The 19,492-nt window shown below is 35.3% G+C and overlaps 3 protein-coding genes and 1 non-coding gene across 4 annotated transcripts; all 4 read right to left on the minus strand.

The window, feature by feature from the left end:
• Positions 1-2,441: 2,441 nt before the first annotated feature.
• On the minus strand, positions 2,442-5,921 carry LOC132163341 (uncharacterized). Its single transcript, XM_059573593.1, has 3 exons — positions 5,644-5,921; positions 4,684-4,721; positions 2,442-2,819 (listed from the first exon to the last, which is right to left on the minus strand). Exons 1-3 carry the CDS (start codon positions 5,714-5,716, stop codon positions 2,706-2,708), a joined length of 225 nt encoding a protein of 74 aa, XP_059429576.1. The 5' UTR covers positions 5,717-5,921; the 3' UTR covers positions 2,442-2,705.
• A 145-nt stretch (positions 5,922-6,066) lies between these two features.
• On the minus strand, positions 6,067-6,138 carry TRNAE-UUC (transfer RNA glutamic acid (anticodon UUC)). Its single transcript has one exon. It is a non-coding gene; the product is annotated as a tRNA-Glu (tRNA).
• Positions 6,139-6,485: 347 nt separating this feature from the next.
• Positions 6,486-8,961, minus strand: LOC132163342 (pentatricopeptide repeat-containing protein At5g27110). The gene has a single exon (XM_059573594.1). It carries the CDS (start codon positions 8,694-8,696, stop codon positions 6,612-6,614), a length of 2,085 nt encoding a protein of 694 aa, XP_059429577.1. The 5' UTR covers positions 8,697-8,961; the 3' UTR covers positions 6,486-6,611.
• Positions 8,962-10,588: 1,627 nt separating this feature from the next.
• Positions 10,589-17,531, minus strand: LOC132163344 (uncharacterized). Its single transcript, XM_059573597.1, has 9 exons — positions 17,123-17,531; positions 16,852-17,035; positions 16,258-16,461; positions 16,095-16,160; positions 15,940-16,008; positions 15,783-15,854; positions 13,953-14,099; positions 11,188-11,420; positions 10,589-11,069 (listed from the first exon to the last, which is right to left on the minus strand). Exons 1-9 carry the CDS (start codon positions 17,392-17,394, stop codon positions 10,937-10,939), a joined length of 1,380 nt encoding a protein of 459 aa, XP_059429580.1. The 5' UTR covers positions 17,395-17,531; the 3' UTR covers positions 10,589-10,936.
• Positions 17,532-19,492: the final 1,961 nt, after the last annotated feature.

Consider the following 19,492-nt stretch of genomic DNA (forward strand, 5'->3'; position numbering starts at 1 on the left):
CTTTTTTTTTTTTTTTTTTTTTTTTTTTCAGACCAACAATGTTTTAACATATTCTAATTTATATAAATTAAACTAAAATTAAAGGTCTTATGTTTTAATTCATTTGAATGTTTGTGGATTTTTTTTTTTGTGTGTAATTTACTCGGATTTTCAGGCATATTTTTAAGTTTTTTTTTTTTCTCTACTTTTGAAAGCAATATTATTTTGCTTTTTTTTTTAATATTCGGAATTATATAGGTTTTATTTGTATTGAAATAAGATAGATGATTTATTTGATTGCATTAAATCTTGATTGAAAGATCAATTTTTTTTTAAAGACTAAACCGATTTTTTAACTCATTATTTTAAAAAGTGAACAGTTAAAAATTGAACGGTTCGTATTTTTGTTCGGTCTCTATCTCTCTCTTTTTCCTCTCTCTCAACGTCTCCTTTCTCTTTCTCCACTCTCCAACATTAACGAAAACATAATATATTGGCCTAAAAATTCAAGGAAAAAATATAATTTAACCCCCCAAACTACTAGCCATTTCAATTTTAGCCCCCTAATGTTTAAAAAGTGATAAAATAGCCCATCAAACTACCAAACAGTTGCAATTTTGCCACTCTGTTAGTCATTACCGTCAAATAGGATGAAAAATTCAAAATTACGTTGTTTAGGTAAGGTTAAGTTACTAAAATGCCCTTCTAGAAAAAAAAATCAATTTCAAAAATGCCCCCAAAACGACGTCATTTTGAGGAAAAAAAAAAAGAAATCTGGTGGTTTAGGGGTGGCTCACCGGCCACCCCATAGGCCATGGGGGTGGCCAGCGAGCCACTCCCAAGCCATGGGGTTGGCTGCCAAGCCACCCCTAAACCACCAGATTTATTTTTCTTTTCTTTTCTTTTCTTTTCTTTTTTCTTTTCTTTTTTTTTTTTCTTTTTCTTTCTTGAAAACGACTTCGTTTTGGGGAGCATTTCTTAAATTGATTTTTTTTTTTTTTTTCAAAATGGCATTTTAGTAACTTAACTTTGCTAAAACGACGTAGTTTTGAATTTTCTATCCTATTTGACAGTAATGATTACCGGAGTGGCCAAATTACAAATGTTTGGTAGTTTGGAGGATACTTTATCACTTTTTGAACATTAGGGAGCTAAAATGAAAGTGACTGGTAGTTTGGAGGGCTAAATTATATTTTTTTCCAAAATTCAACTTAGAGGTAATTATTCTTCTTAAACTTTTTTTTTTTTTTTTTTTTTTTTTCAGACCAACAATGTTTTAACATATTTTGATTTATATAAATTAAACTAAAATTAAAAGTCTTATGTTTTAATTCATTTGAATTTTTTTTTTTTTTAATATTCAGAATTATATATGTTTTATTTGTATCGAAATAAGATAGATGATTTATTTGATTGCATTAAATCTTGATTGAAAGATTTTTTTTTTTAACAATTTTTTATTTTGTATTCGTAATTTTTTTTTTCTCTCAAATGTTTAGAATTATGTGAATTTTATTTGTATTTAAATATAACCTTTAGCATGTCTTTTTATTGAAAGAGTGATGATTGATTTTTTAACATGACTATTTTAGCCTGTAATTAAAAAAAAAAAAAAAAAAATGCGTTTAAGTTTTAAAATCAAATATAATAAAGAACCCTGTGCATAAATAGATACATAGATACTTCTTCTTCATTTTTGTAGAGGAACCAAAAAGAATTTTCCTTCCAAAATGCTTCTTCTTCATTTTTGTAGAACGCTTATCATATCATTTTTGGATTTATTTTTGTATATCTAGGTATAAATTTTTCACTACTGTAAATTAATTATTTTTATGTTTGTTTCTCTAGAAAGTTTCATTGTATTGAAATATAATAAGTATCACACCAACAAGATTTTATGTTTTACTTCATTTGAATATTTTATTAAATTATTATTATTATTTTTTTTTTTTTCGTTTTGTGATTTACTCGATTTTTCTGGTATTTTTTGGAAGTGTTGATAGAAATTTATTTGATTGCATTCAATATTGAGTGAAATGTGTGTTTTATTTTGTATTAAAAAGAAGAGAGAAGATTTTGTTTATTTTACTATGTATTTTTTTCTAAAATTATTAGAACTTTATAGGTTTTATTTGCATTACAATATAATAAGTATCACATCAACAATATCAAAATTTCCTACTAATTTTCTATTAATATTTTGATCATCAAAATTCAAGTTTCATTCTTGCTATTTTTTTTTTTTTTTTCCTTTTATACTTTTCATTAAGTAGATGTTTGGTACATTTCAAAAAAAAAATAAAAAAATACATGCTCAGTAATTTACTGGTGTATAACCTTTAGTATGTATTTTCACACACCTATTTTAACTTATAATTAAAAGTAAGATGAGATGCGTTTAAGTTTTGAAATTAAATTATAAGAAAGAATCCCACGCATAGCGCGGGTTATGTGCTAGTTACTTAAAAAAAAGACTCCTGATCATACCATAGTGTGCAACAACTGTGTGAGAGATAAATTACAAAGAAAATTTAACGATAATGCTAAGGCTAATTGCCATGAAGATGTTCCTACGACCCATGAAAACAACAGCACAAGAAAGTTTTGCCTTTGAAACAAGTAACCAAATGACTATGCACTCTTTGCACACTGTCGAAAGCATGTGGCATCAAAGTTCAAAGCAGAACTTAATAGACAGGCAAAATTAATTTCCCAAAAAAAAGTGCTTAATAAGACTTCCCGCAGTGTATCAGGCTTCCAGCACCCAAGAAAAGACCAAAAATAGCCGCGCTGCCTAGTGTGGTTTGACCAATATACCTGATCTTCATAAGTCCTGGTACCTGCATCCACCACCATTAACAATATACATATAATATAAATCTTAAAATAAATGCTGATATTGATAGTTAAAGCAAATAAATCGATTTGTAATTGCCATTGCATGGGTAATAGAATATATATTTTAAAATGTGGGCTGCATATCTAAGCTGTAGAGAAGGAGATTCTATGGTTAAGGGATATAGATTCTGGATCAAAGAGATAAACCTATTGTTAAGGGGATAGAGCAAGAGGCAAGGCTAGAGGCACCTCAATATTTATGGAGAATTCTTTGCTCAAGGTTCTTGACCTGGGAAGGAACTACTCGCTACTACTACATATGAAAATGCATGCAACACAGATTAGGTCAACATGGAAACCAATGGTTGTCTGATCTGGTTCTTGAAACTTTTTTTTTTTTTGATAAGTATCTGGTTCTTGAAACATTAATAGAGAATACCCCTCATTGCAACAAAGATTCGGATGGCAGAGGCAAGGTCCAAGCTATGCAAACATTAATGGATATCTATCAAATTAAGGCAGAAAACCCAAAGCTGGGAAAGGAAAAAAAGTCGTCACTTTGTAGTGTATTTTTGTAGAGAAATTCTGATGGATAATAATGGTGATAATCTGGCTGCAGGCAGTTCAAAAGCAATTAGACCCTCTAACAACAGGAAAAAAAAAAAAAAAAAAAAGTTTGTAAAAGCTTTGGGCTGCAGCAAGTTTTGTTAGTCACGTTGCAGTCCAGCAGAGATCAAATGGTACTATGGGACCTAATCCCACTCTTACTCCTAAAACATAAGAAATTTCTCCATCCATCACACCATACTAACATGCTATCAATAATTACAATCTGTATTTGATATGGGTTAGCAAATAGACTTTTATATGAAGATCTGCTAAGGAAAATTTATTAAGTATGCGTTTAATCATTATCTGCCCATCAAACAATGAACTTTGACATATCTAAAAGGGATTATAAATCACTTTGAAAGATCACAGGATGTGCTTAAGATACACTAAGTCACAAAAAGGGGAAGGCAATCTCAGAATGCAGCTCAGACCAGGTCAGGCTAGGTTGAGATCCGATTCAAAATGACAACTGATCACCCATAAAGAAGAGGAGGAAAACCTGCGATGTTTAAGTTTCTAGCCTTTTTATATATGTTAAAAAAAAAAAAAAAATCTAGCCTTTATCACTGTTCAATATCTCCACCTTTTGAGCCTCCAACGAGACCCCTTTTGCTTATAGCCCAAAATTAATTGATGTAATTGTTCAAAAAGTTCAAGTTTTTTCATATCTAGGCTCTAAGTAGTTTGGCTTTGTGTGTGATCAGCCCATATATGAAACAGCATGAAAGAACGTGTATGCCCAATAGAGTGAACTAAGCCACACCAATACCACCAAACAAGGCATTTCTTCAGCCCCCCAATCTATCAACCGTCCCACAGCTGAGCTTGTTGCAGCTTCAAGAAGATCTTTCTAATGTCTGTTATTTGGTCTTAAAAAGAAACATACCATGCAGAAGGAGCAGAAACCAAACATCAGAGATTGGTATTATAGCTCTAACATATTACTAAGAAATTGAATCTATGTTTCATGACATGGTAAAGGGGTTATCTTACAATATCCGCTCTTCTGTATGGCCATATTATATATAACCAATTTACGTACTCTGTATAGACATTGCAATGTAAGCATTCAGTGTGTAAAAACTACTAGCAGGAACATGAAAACCTTCATTTGGAAGGACCACATTAAAAGTGGAAAGAAGAAAACATGAAATATTACTTTCGACAGAGAGCAATAATGATGACAAAGAGTAGTCAAATGTGAAGTCTACATAATCTTATGAGTTGAAGCGCAAGATGAGATCAGATAAGTACCTTAAACCTAATAGCCTCATATGTGCCATACACAGCACCTGCATATAATCAGATAAAAAATCATATAAGAATCATAAACTTGACTGGCAAGAATTCAAAGAAGAACTTACACAAACAATGCACAGAAAACTGAAATTATTTCTTTCAAGCTCGTAAACTATTTCCTTATCAGCAGTTTCTATTCAAGCTTCCACGAAATCATGGCAGAAGTAACTCCAAGAATTTCATTGAAAGCAAAATAAAATTCCAAAAATCTAAACACCATGAATTCAAGGCATCAAACAAATTCAAGTAAATTTTTCTTCTTCTTCTTCTTCTTCTACTTCTTTTAATTACAATTTGTAGTCAAGGTGTAAACTCTGATGGGTTATTTTTTCAGATGAATAAGAATTCATTTATATAACCAAAGGATTACAAGGACAAGGGGAGTCCCTAATGACCCCAACGCCAAACAGATAAAAGAGCACGCAAGCTCAAACCCAAAGACACAGCAGCGCCAGATCAACTACTACTAATGACATTGTCAGATAAACCCTAGGACCCCAAAGGCCATCTATTGACAGCCGTAGGCTGAAAGCCATTCAGCGAGTTGAGTCAATCTCTGACCCAGAATGCCATTCAACTTAGATGGGTTATCTCCATTTCACACCAATATCAAGAATAACAACAGAAGCACCACAAGAAATTGGAGTCATTCTGTCAAAATCATAAAAGTAGTGAAGTGGGTATTGTTCAGACAAGATGCTGGCCGGAGAATACACGGTCAAACTTTTAGTACGTGCAACTACAAAACTAGTGCTAGACAACCCACCGAGCAAAACCAAGACAAAAAATCGAAAAACAAATATGCAAAATCGAACAAGAAAGCAACAACATCCAGAGCAATACTGAAGGACAAAACGAATAAAGCACAATAAGGGTTTCAAGGAATATCAGATTCTGGGGGAGGAGGGGAATTACCGACGGCGCCACCAACAGCGCCACCGACAGCAACGCCGGCGCCGACACGGGCTAAGCAGCTATCCCTTGCCATCGACAGTTAAAAATGAAAAAGTCTCCCTCTTTGTTTTTTGCTTTTGTTTTTGTTTTGATTTTGTGGGTGTGTTTTTTGGGTTTGGTTTTTGGTTTTTAAGACTATGGTATTGGTAGCTGGCCGAGAGTGGAGAGGTGCGTGCGCCTCAAGAAGGCGAAAAATATGTAGAACTTGAGAGAAAGATATGTGCCTATAATGGTACAGAGGATTGAGGAGTGGGTCTTACGTTTACTTTGCGTAGGAGAATCACATCACATGGTTAAAATGGTAAAAACATTCAAAGAGGTGAAAAATAAGAGAGCACTTGCAAAGAATTCGAAAAGGAAAAATATACAAAAACAAAACAAAAGTTCCGTTGCCGGGAATCGAACCCGGGTCTCCTGGGTGAAAGCCAGATATCCTAACCGCTGGACGACAACGGATGTTTTGGTAGTGTGTTTGTAATATTTAATTTACCTCTTATAAAGCGCAAGGAAATGCAATGGTAGGTAAGTCACCTGAATGTTTGCACGGCTGTATTTTGTTTTAGGGCAGTTTGATAAGGGCACTTGCTTCCCTTTTCAAGGACATAAGGTGGCGAGTTTGCATTATCTTCCATGTATGATGTATACTTGTCAGAATAATGTTACTCATCACATTTATTTTATATCGGCTGAAGTAATGTATTTTGATTAGTTTTTTATGTTCGCTACTGTTAAAAAACATAAAAAAAGAAATAAAAAAAAAAAGAAAAGCAAGCTAAAATGGGTGTGATAAATAAATTGACCAATGTAAATTTATGAAACTTTTTCTCCTGCTGTGTTTTGAGCAGGGGAAGAGTTAATGCGAATCAAGAGTTATATACACATCTCCTATCGCTCTAAAAGATTTAGAAGCTCCACTGGGTGGCTGATCTCTAACATGGCAACAATTCATCTTTCTCCATGTGACTGGAAAGAATTGTGAGGCATTCATACACCATCTCGGCTTGTGGGTGTGACTTATCACCAACAAAGAAAGGTTGGATCCTTTTGTTAATAACAAGCCAGCTACACCCAGGGTTCTTTTTCAATCCTAGCTCTTTCATCTTTGATCTCACCATGCGCACCTCGTCCCACATTTTAGCAGAAGCATACATATTTGATAAGATAATATAAGTAGATGGATCATCAGGATCCTTCTCAATAAGCAGTCTTGCAATTTCTGCCCCCAATTCTAAATTCCTGTGCAAACGGCATGCAGAAAACAGTGTGCTCAGTAGCCCGACATCCTTTATAATTTCTGGGTTTCTTTGGAGAATCCCATAAGCTTCACGCAATCTTCCAGCACGTCCAAGAAGATCAATCAAGCATGAGTAGTGTTCAATTCTGGGTTTAATACCATGCTGGGTGATCATTTGGTTGAAATAATAACAACCTTTATCAACCAATCCAGCATGGCTACAAGCAGATAAAACTGCAAGGAAAGTAACTTTGTCTGGTTCTGCATTGGACTGCCGCATTTCACCAAAGAGCTTCAAAGCTTCTAAAGCTTGACCATGAGACCCGTAAGCTGTGATCATTGACGTCCACGACACAGCATCTCTCTCTGGCAATTGATGAAAAACATTAAGTGCTTCATCCACAGCACCACATTTAGCATACATATCAAGGAGAGCCCCCATAACTACTTCATTGGATTCCAACTTACTCTCAATTACACAGTTGTGAATATCCTTACCCTGTTCCAAGGCTGCTAAATGTGAACAAGCTGGTAAAACACTAGTATATGTAATGGCATCTGGTTTAACTCCAGCTTCTTTCATGTCACTGAAGATGCCAAGAGCGTTGAAATAATTGCCAACCGTCACATATCCAGAAATCATAACATTCCAAGAAATCGCATTTGTCTTGGGCATCTTTTTAAAAACATTTTCAGCTGACACAACATTTCCACATTTGAAGTATAAATCTATCAAGGAGCTTTGAGTAAAGATGTCAGCTTCTATTTTGTTTCTTAGTATATACCCATGTACAAATCTTCCGTGTTGAAGGTGGGCTGATCTTGAGCAAGATATTAATATGCTGGTTAAAGTAGTCATAGTGGGTTTAATTCTGTCCTCATTCATCCTTCCAAAAAGTTCAATGCATGAACTGCTGTCACCTTTTAAACTGTATCCTGCAATCATGGAGTTCCAAGTAACCAGAGTCTTTCTTGGTATATTGTCAAAAACCTCTATAGCCATGTCTAAACAACCACATTTTCCATACATGTCCACAAGAGCCGAGCTGATGAAACCATCCAACACAAATCCTTTTCTCACTAGCTCCATGTGTATCTCCTTCCCTCTTTCCAAATCTAAAAGCCTTGCACAAGATGATATGACAGTCGTGAGTGTCACCGAGTTAGGCTCAAAGCCAGAATCTCTCATTCTTTCAAACAATTCCAATGCTTTTTCAGGTTGCCCATCTTGATAATAACAAGAAATCACACTATTCCAACATGCCACATCCCTCTCAGGCATTTCATCAAATAACTGTACAGCATACTCAAACGCATTGCACTTTGCATACATGCCCACAACAGCACTGGCTACAACAACATCAATTAGATAGCCAATTTTTATCAAATGGGTATGGATAATTTTCCCAGAACCAACTCTACCCAATCCACCACAGGCCTTGAGAACACTTGGGTAAGTGTAACTATCAGGTTTCAAATATGGGTAACGCAATAACCTCTCATACAGCTCAAAAGCTTCAACGAACATGAAGTTTTTGGTGTAAGCGGCCATCAGGCCATTCCACAAAGAGATGTCTAATGGCTTCTCAATATTTTGGAAAACTAGCGCCGCGGAATCATACAAATGGCAAGACACGTAATAGTTGATGAGGTTTTTGCAAATGACATTGTTGTTCTGTAAGCCTAGACAGACTATCTTCTGGTGGATGAGCTTGCCTTGCTTGAGTGACTTGGAACTTAAGCATGCCCTCAAGAGAGAGCATAGCTTTGTAGCGTCCATTCAAAAACTAATGGTGCGAAAAGATAATAAAAGTCGAAATGAAACTGTAAGAAAAATAGGCATACGAGAAACAAACACGAGCGGCATGCATGATCTTCAGCTGCACTACTTTTTTATTAGATGAGTAAAAGAAATTATAACAGCTAATAAAAGAAGAAAGTTACGTACCAAATCAAAGACAACAAAATAACATTAGCCATAGCCTTAGAGAGGAAGGAGAATGCAGAAATGCTGTCAGCGGCGTCAGCCGCGTGGAAATTTGCGATTGTCATGGACGGCATTCGAAAGACTAGCTACAAAATGAGCTGCTAAGGCAAAAAAATATTCGGCAGGGTACAAACCCAACTTTTTTGTTTAACATAATTAAGTCCAACTTTTACTTTTTTTTTTTTTTTTAAAAAAAAGAAAAAGAAAAAGAAAATGCCATTATTACGAAGAAAAATACCATTTTTCATTTTTTTAAAAAAATACCAAATAAAAGAAAGACCAAAAAGAGATAGAGTTGCTTTAGACATTTTTTTTTCCATTTTTTATTTTATTTTTTAAAAAAATAAAAAAATAAGGCAAAAGTTGAATTTATGTTGGGCAAAAAAATTGAGCCTTTAACATTTCCTAAAAAAATATATAACCTTGGATTGTGAGACATATGACAATAAAGTTGGTATATCTTAGGGTTCAAATCTAGATATGAAGTCTTCATTGTAACAAAAGGTTTCACTATAAGAGAGTTGAAGGAGTATGGGTAAAGATTCATAAGAGAAACAAAAAAAAAAAAAAAAAAAAAAAAGGAAACTTCAGTTTAGCCCATAAACTTTCACGCAATTTGACAAACCTCCAAACTTTAAAATCTCTCAATTTGGATCCCTAAACTTTCAATTGTTCTCAATGTGGATCCTCCCGTCAATTATAGCCATTAAAAATACCAAAAAAGACTGAAATATCCATGATTTTCGTTTTTTTTTTTTTTTTTTTTTTGTAAATAAAAAAATGTTTTGGAATTAAGGGTAAAGTTAGAATTTTATACAAAAGTCAGGGGTATAAATGTCATGTAACGTTTAAAATTTGATGGATGAATTCACATTGAGAGTAATTGAAAGTGCAGGGATCCAAAGTGAGATTTAAAAGTTTGGAAGGAATTTGTCAAATCGCGTGGAAGCTCAAAGGCTTAAACTGAAGTTTCCCAAAAAAAATAATAATAAGGACAGTGCCTCGTCTAGCTCACGCATACTATGTAAGCAGACGGCATACACGTGTTGTAAAGAAGTATGTCAATGAAATGAGAGGCCGTCAGAGATGGTAGAGAGGAATGTGGCTTGTGTGGGTGGAGAGGTTGCGATAGATCTAAGATCTAAACTCTTGAAAAAAAGGGAATCAAAAGGAGGCAGGAAAAAGTTTATAAGGAGAGGGAAACAGGTGGATGAGAATGGAAAGACATTGTTTTTTGTTTTGTTTTTTTTGAACGGAAAGTCATTGTTTTTTGTTTTGTTTGTTTGTTTGTTTTTTTTTTCTTTCTTCTAGAGAACTGGGACTGGGAGAGAGTTTTGAAGCCTTAACTAAATCCAATCTCCAACAAGTTTTTATAATTCATTATAGGAATGTACAAGGAGTTGCGGTTGCGGTAAGCAATTAACTGCAACCAGTGGTTACATAGTTATTGAAGGCCGGTTATTAATCGCTAACCGTTTTTTATAAAGATCCGCAACACCTTTTTTCTGTCTTGTCCTTTTTATAGATTGAGACTGATTCATTAGTATGATTTCAAAATGAGCACCAGAACACAAAAAATAGGCATATGAGGGACCATGAGATCAACAGATATCGTTAATATTCCTTGGTCACTGCATGACAAAACCAAAGACACAAAAAAAAAAAAAAACAAAACAAAACAAAAAGAGGGAAAAAGGGAGGTATATATATATATATTCTAAGAAGACATCACTTGCATTTCAAATTCTGGATTTCTAGCAAATTCGAGATTAATATCCACGGTGCAATCCATCTAAGCAGATTTCTTTTTCTTCAAACCTTTCAATAGCTGCACTTTTCCATCCAAACTATATATTAAACAAACATACATCCCTCAACGTAAGACTGATATATATAGACTGAGAAAGTAGGATATCAACAACAGGTTTGATTCTTTCTCAAGTCACTAACGAATCAAAGAAAATTCCAGAAAGAAGAAACAAAAATGATAAGATTATTTACTTATATATGCTTCGTATAATTATCTTCATATGTCAATGAGCCAAGTCCTCGCTCCCAACCCTAACACTTGACTTGTCAATCACCTGCACATTATATTGTTCATATACTCTTGCCCGGTTTTCCGCCCACCACTGCTCTGCTTGTTTCTCACTAAACCGCCTCCGACTGCATTCACAATTAAAATAAGGGTTTAAATTTGTCCGAGGTGGAAGATCATCAGAAAAAAATGTTGTGTATTATTTTAAATAAATGAAAATAAAAGTGGGTTGAAGATAATGTGTACCTGAAGCGAACTCGCTTAAGATCCTTGACACCGCCTGGTAGGTTGGTAAGTGTAATGTATACTCCAGGATCATCTTGCTCAACATATTCAGATTCACTTTCTTTCATTCTGCTTCTAGCCGTTGCATCCAAATGGGTTTGTTTGTGGTTATTAGAAAGCAACTGGGTGTTTGGAGAGGGTGCTATGACATTCTGAGCAGCTGCCACATACAGCCTTTCATTCATTTCCATCAACTATTCAGCACAAGAAAAACAAAAAAAAAATGTTTCACCAGCTATAAAGCACAAGAGAAACTGCATAAGATTATTATCAGTTGTCTGCCCAAATTTCTGGGATTGAGTTCTAGATGCAAACTTAAGTAATTTCTCGGTGCATCGTTACAGAAGATTATTACTAACTAGTAACTAAAACAAAGCATCATGCCACATTAAACTTTTTCTTCTTTTGGCCAAAGGCATATGATTTAGATCATATAAAGTCTTTTATAAAGGATAATAAAGATTCCATCAGTGTCTGGTGAGAACATGAATTCAAAATAAAACCAACTCATCTATTTACCATCTCAGAACACTAGAAACACATAAAGCCTACTTTTGCAGAACTTTCAGGAAACTCTAGAGGTTTAACAGTTCAAGCCTCTACTGACGTCCCGGAAAAAACAAGTTACCAAGCAGAAATACACCATCACTTTAACTTCATTAACACACACACAAAAAAAAAAAAAAATTGTTATACATCGAGCAGGATGGTGTGACCACATACAGCTTAACACGCTATGGAGCTTACATCATGTGCTAGAGATAGAGAATGCAGGCACGGGTTGATCACAAATTAACAAAAAAATATGGCAGTCGAAAAATTATTTACAGGCTAGTGCAAAGACATTGCTGACAGATTCTCTTTCCACATCAGAGAACAGCTTTTGCCAAACTGAATGTGTCAGGGGAGAGTTAAAATTGCACCACCATAAGAACTAAAGAAAGGCACAATCTTTTTTTGCTAAGTAAACGAAATATCTTTGAAAGCGCAAAAGTCACAATCCAAGTACACATGGAGTATACAAGAGAAACACCTAACTAGAAAGAGAAATCAAGTTAAGAAAATGATGAAAACTAAGCAAATTAAATTCTAAGGCAGCTGTCTAAAGATAAGGAGTTTTGAAGAAAAAAGACTTTAGTTCCACCATTGTCCTCTAACAATCTTCAAAACATCTATAATTTCTTCCCTTCCAAAGACACCACAAAAGGCAGGCTGGAACCAATTTTCACATAGGTATGCACTGAGGACTACCTCCCAACCCTCTCTAACAAGCGAGAAGGTCCACTACTCTTCTACACATAACCCAAGCTAACCCAAGATGACTGAAGATAGCACTCCACAAAGAACTTTTTTTTGATAAGTAAATAGCACTCCACAAAGAACTAGCAGTCACAATGGAGAAGAAGACGATCCACAATCTCTCCACTCCTTTAACACATACAACATCAATCAATCACAATGACACTTTGTTTCCTTAGGTTATCTAAGGTTAGGATTTTCCCTAAGGCGGTTATCCAAGCAAGAAACGCCACTCTCAAGGGACCATTATGCTGCAAAATACTCTTTAAAGGGAAAGGGGTGCTCTCATGAGGTACAAGGACGTTATGAAAAGATCTAACATCAAACATTCCTCTTTTGGAAGGGCCCCAATGTAGCTTGTCTTCACCTCCTTGTCTCAAACTTAGAGAATACAACAATTTAAAAAACTAAGTAAAGACATCCACTCCCCAATCATGAGCAACAAGTTATATTCCATTGATGAGAACCACTAGATAGCTCCAAGTAACCTGCTACTAAAGCATCTTTTACATGAGCAATACTATACAAAACCAAAAAGGATTCCTTAAGAGCCTGATACCCATATCACAAGTCATGCCATAATCTAAACTGACCCATCAACCACCTCAAACCTGGTATGACCAGAAAACTACCCCCAACCCTTCTTGATATTTTTCAATAACCCCATCTCATACGACCTATGAACTTCATTAGAACACCACCCACCCCACTACCTTACCACTTCTAATCCCAGTTCTTCTGATACTGTACTTAGTGTCCATTACTGTTCTCCATAAGGACTCTCCCTCATGCACAAAGGACCAAAGCCATTTCCCCAAAAGAGCACAGTTGAATAAAAGCAAGTTTCGGACAAGTGTTTTGGACAAGTTTATAGTCCAACACAAACACATTGTATCCAATCTGTCCTGGTTTAGTCCTCTAAATGCTCCGGTCATAAATTTCCTTGAAATATAGGGCTTATACTAACAACCATATAACTATAGATAGTTATACATCTTTTTTGTTTAACAACCATATACTATAGATGCTTTGATAATTATACATTTTTTTTTTGGTATGTTAGGCCTCCCATGGAAACAACAAAAAGTCATTTCTTCCCGAGGCATGTTAAGGCACAAAAAACACTTTAATGAGGTGACTGCAAAGCAAAAATACTATTGTTGCCAGTTATGAGAAGACATTGGAAAATAAAATAGGAAATATTGCAAATAATTTCATCTTTTTTTCCCATTTCAAAAGAATCTCTTTAAGTTCAAACTGAAACAAGACTTATATAAAATGGACTCAAGGAAATGCTTCAGGGGGAAAAGAGAGAGAGAGAGTACTCTCTATTGCAATGCAGAACATGACTAGTAGATTTCATTGACATGGTAATCATAATATACCCCAAATACTATCGTACTACTGCACAAAAAAATCCATCTTACTTGTGCAGTAAGCGACTTGATGACTTCCTCTGCTGCTTTGCATTTTGTAGTTTCCTCTTCTGCAATAGCTATTGCTTCCTTTAGCTGTTTGGTTGTTCTTTCCAGCTCAACTTCTTGAAGTTGGGCTTTGCAAGTGAGATTTTCCACCTACAAGACAAAGATTGGTCAGGAATACTGGAAGAACATAGAACTGAGCAAGCATAACTTGTTAAGGAATTGAAAATGGAATTTAAGTTAATGTCTGGACTTCCATCTGCAATATTTATACCTAAATAAAAGGATAAAATCAGTTCTTTATGCAAATGGTCACTTCATTACAATTTCAAAAAGTAACCTATTGTTTCAATTTGTACAATTTCAATTATTTAACTTATTCAGCATTCAGTATATGAATATGTGCACCGGTGTCTAACATTCATTTGAATACTGATGAAATTTATTAGATTCATTTCCCCATTAAATTTGAAGAATTGTGACTTTTTATTTTTATTTTTTATAAGTAATCAAGATATCATTAAAAGCGTAAAACGCCTCCAAGTACACATGAAGTATACAAGAAAAGCCACCCAGCTAGTAGAAGCAAAAAAAATAAGAAAATCATGATTTTTGATAAGTATAAATCATGATAACTAATTACCAAAGGAGAAACAAAAGCAGCTGTTAAGATACATGATGTTTAAAAATAAAGACTTAATCTCCTCCAAAGTCCTCTTATGGTCATCAAAGACTTGTTTCATGACAATGTTATGGACCATTGACAAAAAAAGAAGGAAAATAGTTTATACAAGTCATAACTTTCTTCTTTCTACTTATTGTTCTATGACATTAAAATAAATACTCAAACATTTATGAATAAGCCATAATATATTCAAATAGGCACAGACCACACAAGGCATAGCCCTTGTAGCTGAGTGGTATCGCTTTAATATGGAGTAGGTCTTTGGTTCAACCTATGGGACATAATGGATATGGGCTGGAAAGGAATACCCCCAATGTGTAGCCAAGGTTAACTTTTAGATTAAAAATTCACAAAGACACGTATAGAAAGATCCTTGTATCTATATTTTTGAGAGTGACAATATCTGATGGACCAATACTTTGTTTCTTTGTTGAAACAAGGTAATCAAGACCATGTCCACAAACTAGGAAGTCTTTTAGAAACCAGAATTAAAATGTGCACATGCATTACACCTGATTTGGCATCTCATATAAACTGTCCATGAAATTAGATCCTGCAATGTCGACCCTGCAAATTCTTTCAATCTTTAGGGCTGAGCAACCAGGTATGGCTCCAACATGTTTAAAATAAATCAAGTGGATTAAACTAATCCAATCAATCTTAAGTACTGCTTGAATTGAAATGTTTGTAAAATATATCTATTTTTTAAGTTGTTCTTTTGCTAAATAATTCTACCTTTTCTCTAATGATGAATAGATTCGTGAGCAGATACCCATTGCATCTGCCTGAACTGAACCAGGAACAAACCATATATGAATTGTATATCTATCTGAATATTTGAGAAACTAATATCCGTAAATAGCAACAATGATTATACACCCACTTCATACTTTAAACAGACACGGTCACACAGAGAAAGAGAGAGGCAAAGACTTGCAAGCACCACAAAAAAAGTCAAACTCACATATACGAAAGGTTGAGTTCCAATGCACAAAACAATGTCTTCAAATTCCAGAAGTCAACCCCAAACCCAAAATAACTTAGTCAATTAGTTACCATAACAGGTGGATGAGGGGTTCTAGGGTACTCAATTCTTGGGTTCAAATTGCATTACACTCAAGATTAAAACAATCAAGAAGCGACCAACTTACATCATTGGACAAATGAGCATCTGTGTTGAAATTCATTCTCGGATTCACGGTCCCCAATTTCATTGAAAGAAACTGCCAAAAACGAAATTAACCAACATAAGATTTTAGAGTTTGCAATTACCAAAAAGAATGGACTCCGGGACAAACTTGAGTTTACCTCAACCTGACGTTGCAACGACTGCACATAATTTATAATTTCATCCAGCATCACTGCCTTGCCGGTTATCTGAAATAATATTCCATTTCTTGTGATTTTTTGCACTAGAATTTGAACTTATTTAAGTTAAGCTGCAATTTGCATATTCTAAGCACCTTATTGCAACCAGGAACAAGATCCTGAAGGAGCTTCATCCTTTCACTGATTTTTTGTCTCCTTACCTGACCAAGAAAGAATGACAAAAGGGACATGTCTAATGGGAATCTAATTTTGCTGTGAATTAAAGAACAAATCACAGAGCACTGTCATAATTCGTACTCTTTCAGCAAGACTATGGCTATCCGTAGCTTGGTCCTGCCTTGCTCTGACATGAATGTCGTCCTTTGGTGGCTCCGGAGGCTTTGAATTATCCTTACTATGTTTCAGATTCCCATCCCCTGCAGCTTTTGGCACTGCCTTTGCCTTTGCAGCATCCTTTTCATTTCCAGCTTCTTCATCATGTTTGCTTCTCTGAGGAAGATCCTATTTAAAGAAGCGATTTGTTAAACAAGAGATGTGTGTTGACCGGGGAATTAAACTGATTATCGTACAGTAGACCTGAAAACAATAATTTTCTACATCTAGCTTCCATTTCATTTTGTAAGCTTAAGGCACTAAAACAGAAATAAATATATAAAATACATGCTTAACTACATTTCCACACCCTGAACCGCAGATCATAGTGACAGAGAATATATAATTCAAATTGACGACATGGGTGCCTAATCTCACAATCATTCTCTACTTTCAAGTTTCAATGCTAAGAAAAGGAAACATATTTTGTTAAAACTTGTTCGTTAACCAATTTCCACTACATCAAAAGGGAGATACTTCAACTAAAAGAGTGATTGAAAAGCAGGGAGAAGTGCATACCTGTGATCTTAACTTAATAACTTCCTGGCTAAGTCTATCATTTGTCCATTTAGTGTCATCCACAACGGTATTTGAAGATGTTGCTGGAGAAACAATTATCGACCCAGGAACACAAACTGAGAAACAATTCTTGACCCAGGAACACAAGCCCTTAACCCATGGTTTCTCACTAAACCGCTTCCGACTGCACTCACCATTAAAATAAAAGGGTTTTTAAATTGTAAGAGAAATTAAATGAAAAGAAAACTAGGGTCTGGTGAAGATAATGTACCTGAAGCGAACTCGCTTAAGATCAGCACGGCAAAGCGGGCAATTAGAGTGGGAGTTCACCCAGGAATCAACACAAGTTGCATGAAACAAGTGCAAGCACTCGGGCAACACGCGTACTTCCTCCGCTTCCTTGAACTCACACAAGCACACGGCACATGTTCCTTCTTCACACTCTTTGGAGTATACAAAAATGGGATTTGATTGCGCCATTGAACCTGCCTTCTTGGTTGCTTTGAGGCCCTTGGCGTCGTCTATTTGGTGGACTTGAGGCATTATTGCTTTGGTGACACCAGCCGACAGCACACTTTTTACCTAAAGAAAATTTGGTTATCCGACATCAGAAGATCAGAAAGATATCAGACAAACAATAACATGACACTGACACCCCCACCCCACCAGACCGACTCAATCAAAAAGAGAAGAAAAAGAAATTAGAAAAAGGTAAAAGAGAGTGGATGGGGTAATCAAATTCCAGACATGTTTTTTCTTTTTTTTTTTTATTGCCACACGTTTTATATTGATGATCATCAATAAACAATATCTTATCTTCCCTTAACCGCTACCCAAAATAGTGGACTACAAATAGATTTGTAGGAAATTTTTAGAAATCAACTTCTAATTTTTGTTGTTTAAGCTATTAGAAATTATGTGAAAATCATTGGTTGTTTTAAAAAAAAATACGTATTTCTCACATACTAAATATGCATACTTTTTTAATAACTAAAAATATATATATTATAGCACGTTCGAAATGCTCTCTTCTCTCTCCCAAAAAACTCCCCATAGTCTCTCACCCACGGCTGTCATGGGAGGAGGACTCCCCCTTCTCCTCTACTCCTCTCTCCCTCCTTCCTCCTTCCTTTCTCAGCTTTTCGGAGGCTTAAACAGCCTCTTTGGAAGCCCTATCCAATACTCGATGTTTTATCCAGTTTAACAGCTCCATTGTCTCCTCCACCGTAAATTGTCCGATCACCACCTCCTCTAACCATTCCCAGCCTTAGATCCGCCTCCTTTTTGAAATTTTTGGATTTTGTTTTGCCAAAATCATATATGTCCATTTTAGGAAGCCCTAGCCTTATATGCACCGCTCAACCATGCTACTGGGCCTCTCCATTACTAGTCGCCGCTGGCCCTGTCTCCATTCGGCCACCATGCGTCGACATGTGTGATGCCTTATTTCCTCCACGCTGCCAACCCTACCACTGCTGCAAGTCTCCTGAAGCCATCTACTGCCTATCAGCATTTATTGTCGACGTGTGGTCTTCACTCGCCCGCGAGTAGCTTACATATGCTGGCCTCCAGGCTCCAACCCTGTTCATGCTGCCTTTCCCTACCCCTTCCTCCACCGATGCTGCTGTTTTTTGTATTTATTTTCGCTTATATGTTGCTTTCTTGTTGTCTTTCACTCCCTTTTTTTCTTTGTATTTGTTGTAGTTGTTACTTAATAGGCGTCCAAGTAGGGTTGAAAGGTATTTTGATGGTCATGCTCCTTTTTACGTCCCATTCTCTACGGATTTGGATAGGGTTAACGGGTGCCGAAACGATCATACCCTTGCTCGTGCCTTGTTTAACCGCCTTCATTGGCAGCCAAAATTCTTAGACTTCGTACCAAGAATGCATAGAGCTGCATCATTATACTTTTTTTCTTTTGTTTACTTTGTCTGTTAGAACTTATTATTGGGTTGCTCAAGCCTTTCTCCTTTTTATGTTTGTAAACCTTATTTGATGTACTTAAAATTATATATATATATATATATATATATATATATTTTACTTTTAAAAGCTGATTTGTAAAATATTTCTTACAAATTAATTTGTATAAAATTTGCGTCACAAAGTAGTGGCTGAGAGTATAAATTGGTTTGCATGAGGGCTGAGGCTTTCTAATGCAAAAGCATAAAGAATCGCTCTAATTGCTTTTTCTTTTTAGGTATCCTAAGACACTGCAGTACACTTGCATTATTTGATAAGTGGATTCAGTCGGTTACTTGAATGTGACCAATTATGTTGGAGTCCATTCATGTGATGTGAGGAATCCAAGAAAATGCAAAATAAAAAGCTGACACTTGCATTATTTGACAAGGAGAGAAGACTGTAGGAGGATTCCTAAAATTGTAGTCAATTCTAAAATTTCGTGAATGGGATAACATATGTTACATATCATATCTTCTGCAGCTTAACCAAAAAATAATAATAATAAATAAAAAGATATGGGCAATAGTAATAATAACACTTAAGATGATATAAGTAATAATAATTATGGTGAAGACAAGAATAAAAATGATATTTATATTCTAACAACTACAGCAAAAAAACTTGTTGAGAACTATTATATGCCATATACTGCAAAGAAAGCAAACAAAATTTCAAG

Source organism: Corylus avellana, chromosome ca10 (genome assembly GCF_901000735.1).
Source record: "Corylus avellana chromosome ca10, CavTom2PMs-1.0".
NCBI lineage: Eukaryota > Viridiplantae > Streptophyta > Magnoliopsida > Fagales > Betulaceae > Corylus > Corylus avellana.

Coding starts and splice junctions, on each gene's coding strand:
- LOC132163341 (XM_059573593.1), bottom strand. CDS start 5,716: ATGGCAAGGGATAGCTGCTTAGCCCGTGTCGGCGCCGGCGTTGCTGTC. Junction 4,722..5,643: donor CGCTGTTGGTGGCGCCGTCG/GTAATTCCCCTC, acceptor GATTATATGCAG/GTGCTGTGTATGGCACATAT. Junction 2,820..4,683: donor ATGAGGCTATTAGGTTTAAG/GTACTTATCTGA, acceptor TGGTGGATGCAG/GTACCAGGACTTATGAAGAT.
- LOC132163342 (XM_059573594.1), bottom strand. CDS start 8,696: ATGGACGCTACAAAGCTATGCTCTCTCTTGAGGGCATGCTTAAGTTCC.
- LOC132163344 (XM_059573597.1), bottom strand. CDS start 17,394: ATGCCTCAAGTCCACCAAATAGACGACGCCAAGGGCCTCAAAGCAACC. Junction 16,462..16,851: donor TTATTAAGTTAAGATCACAG/GTATGCACTTCT, acceptor TTCTTTAAATAG/GATCTTCCTCAGAGAAGCAA. Junction 16,161..16,257: donor GCCATAGTCTTGCTGAAAGA/GTACGAATTATG, acceptor TTTCTTGGTCAG/GTAAGGAGACAAAAAATCAG.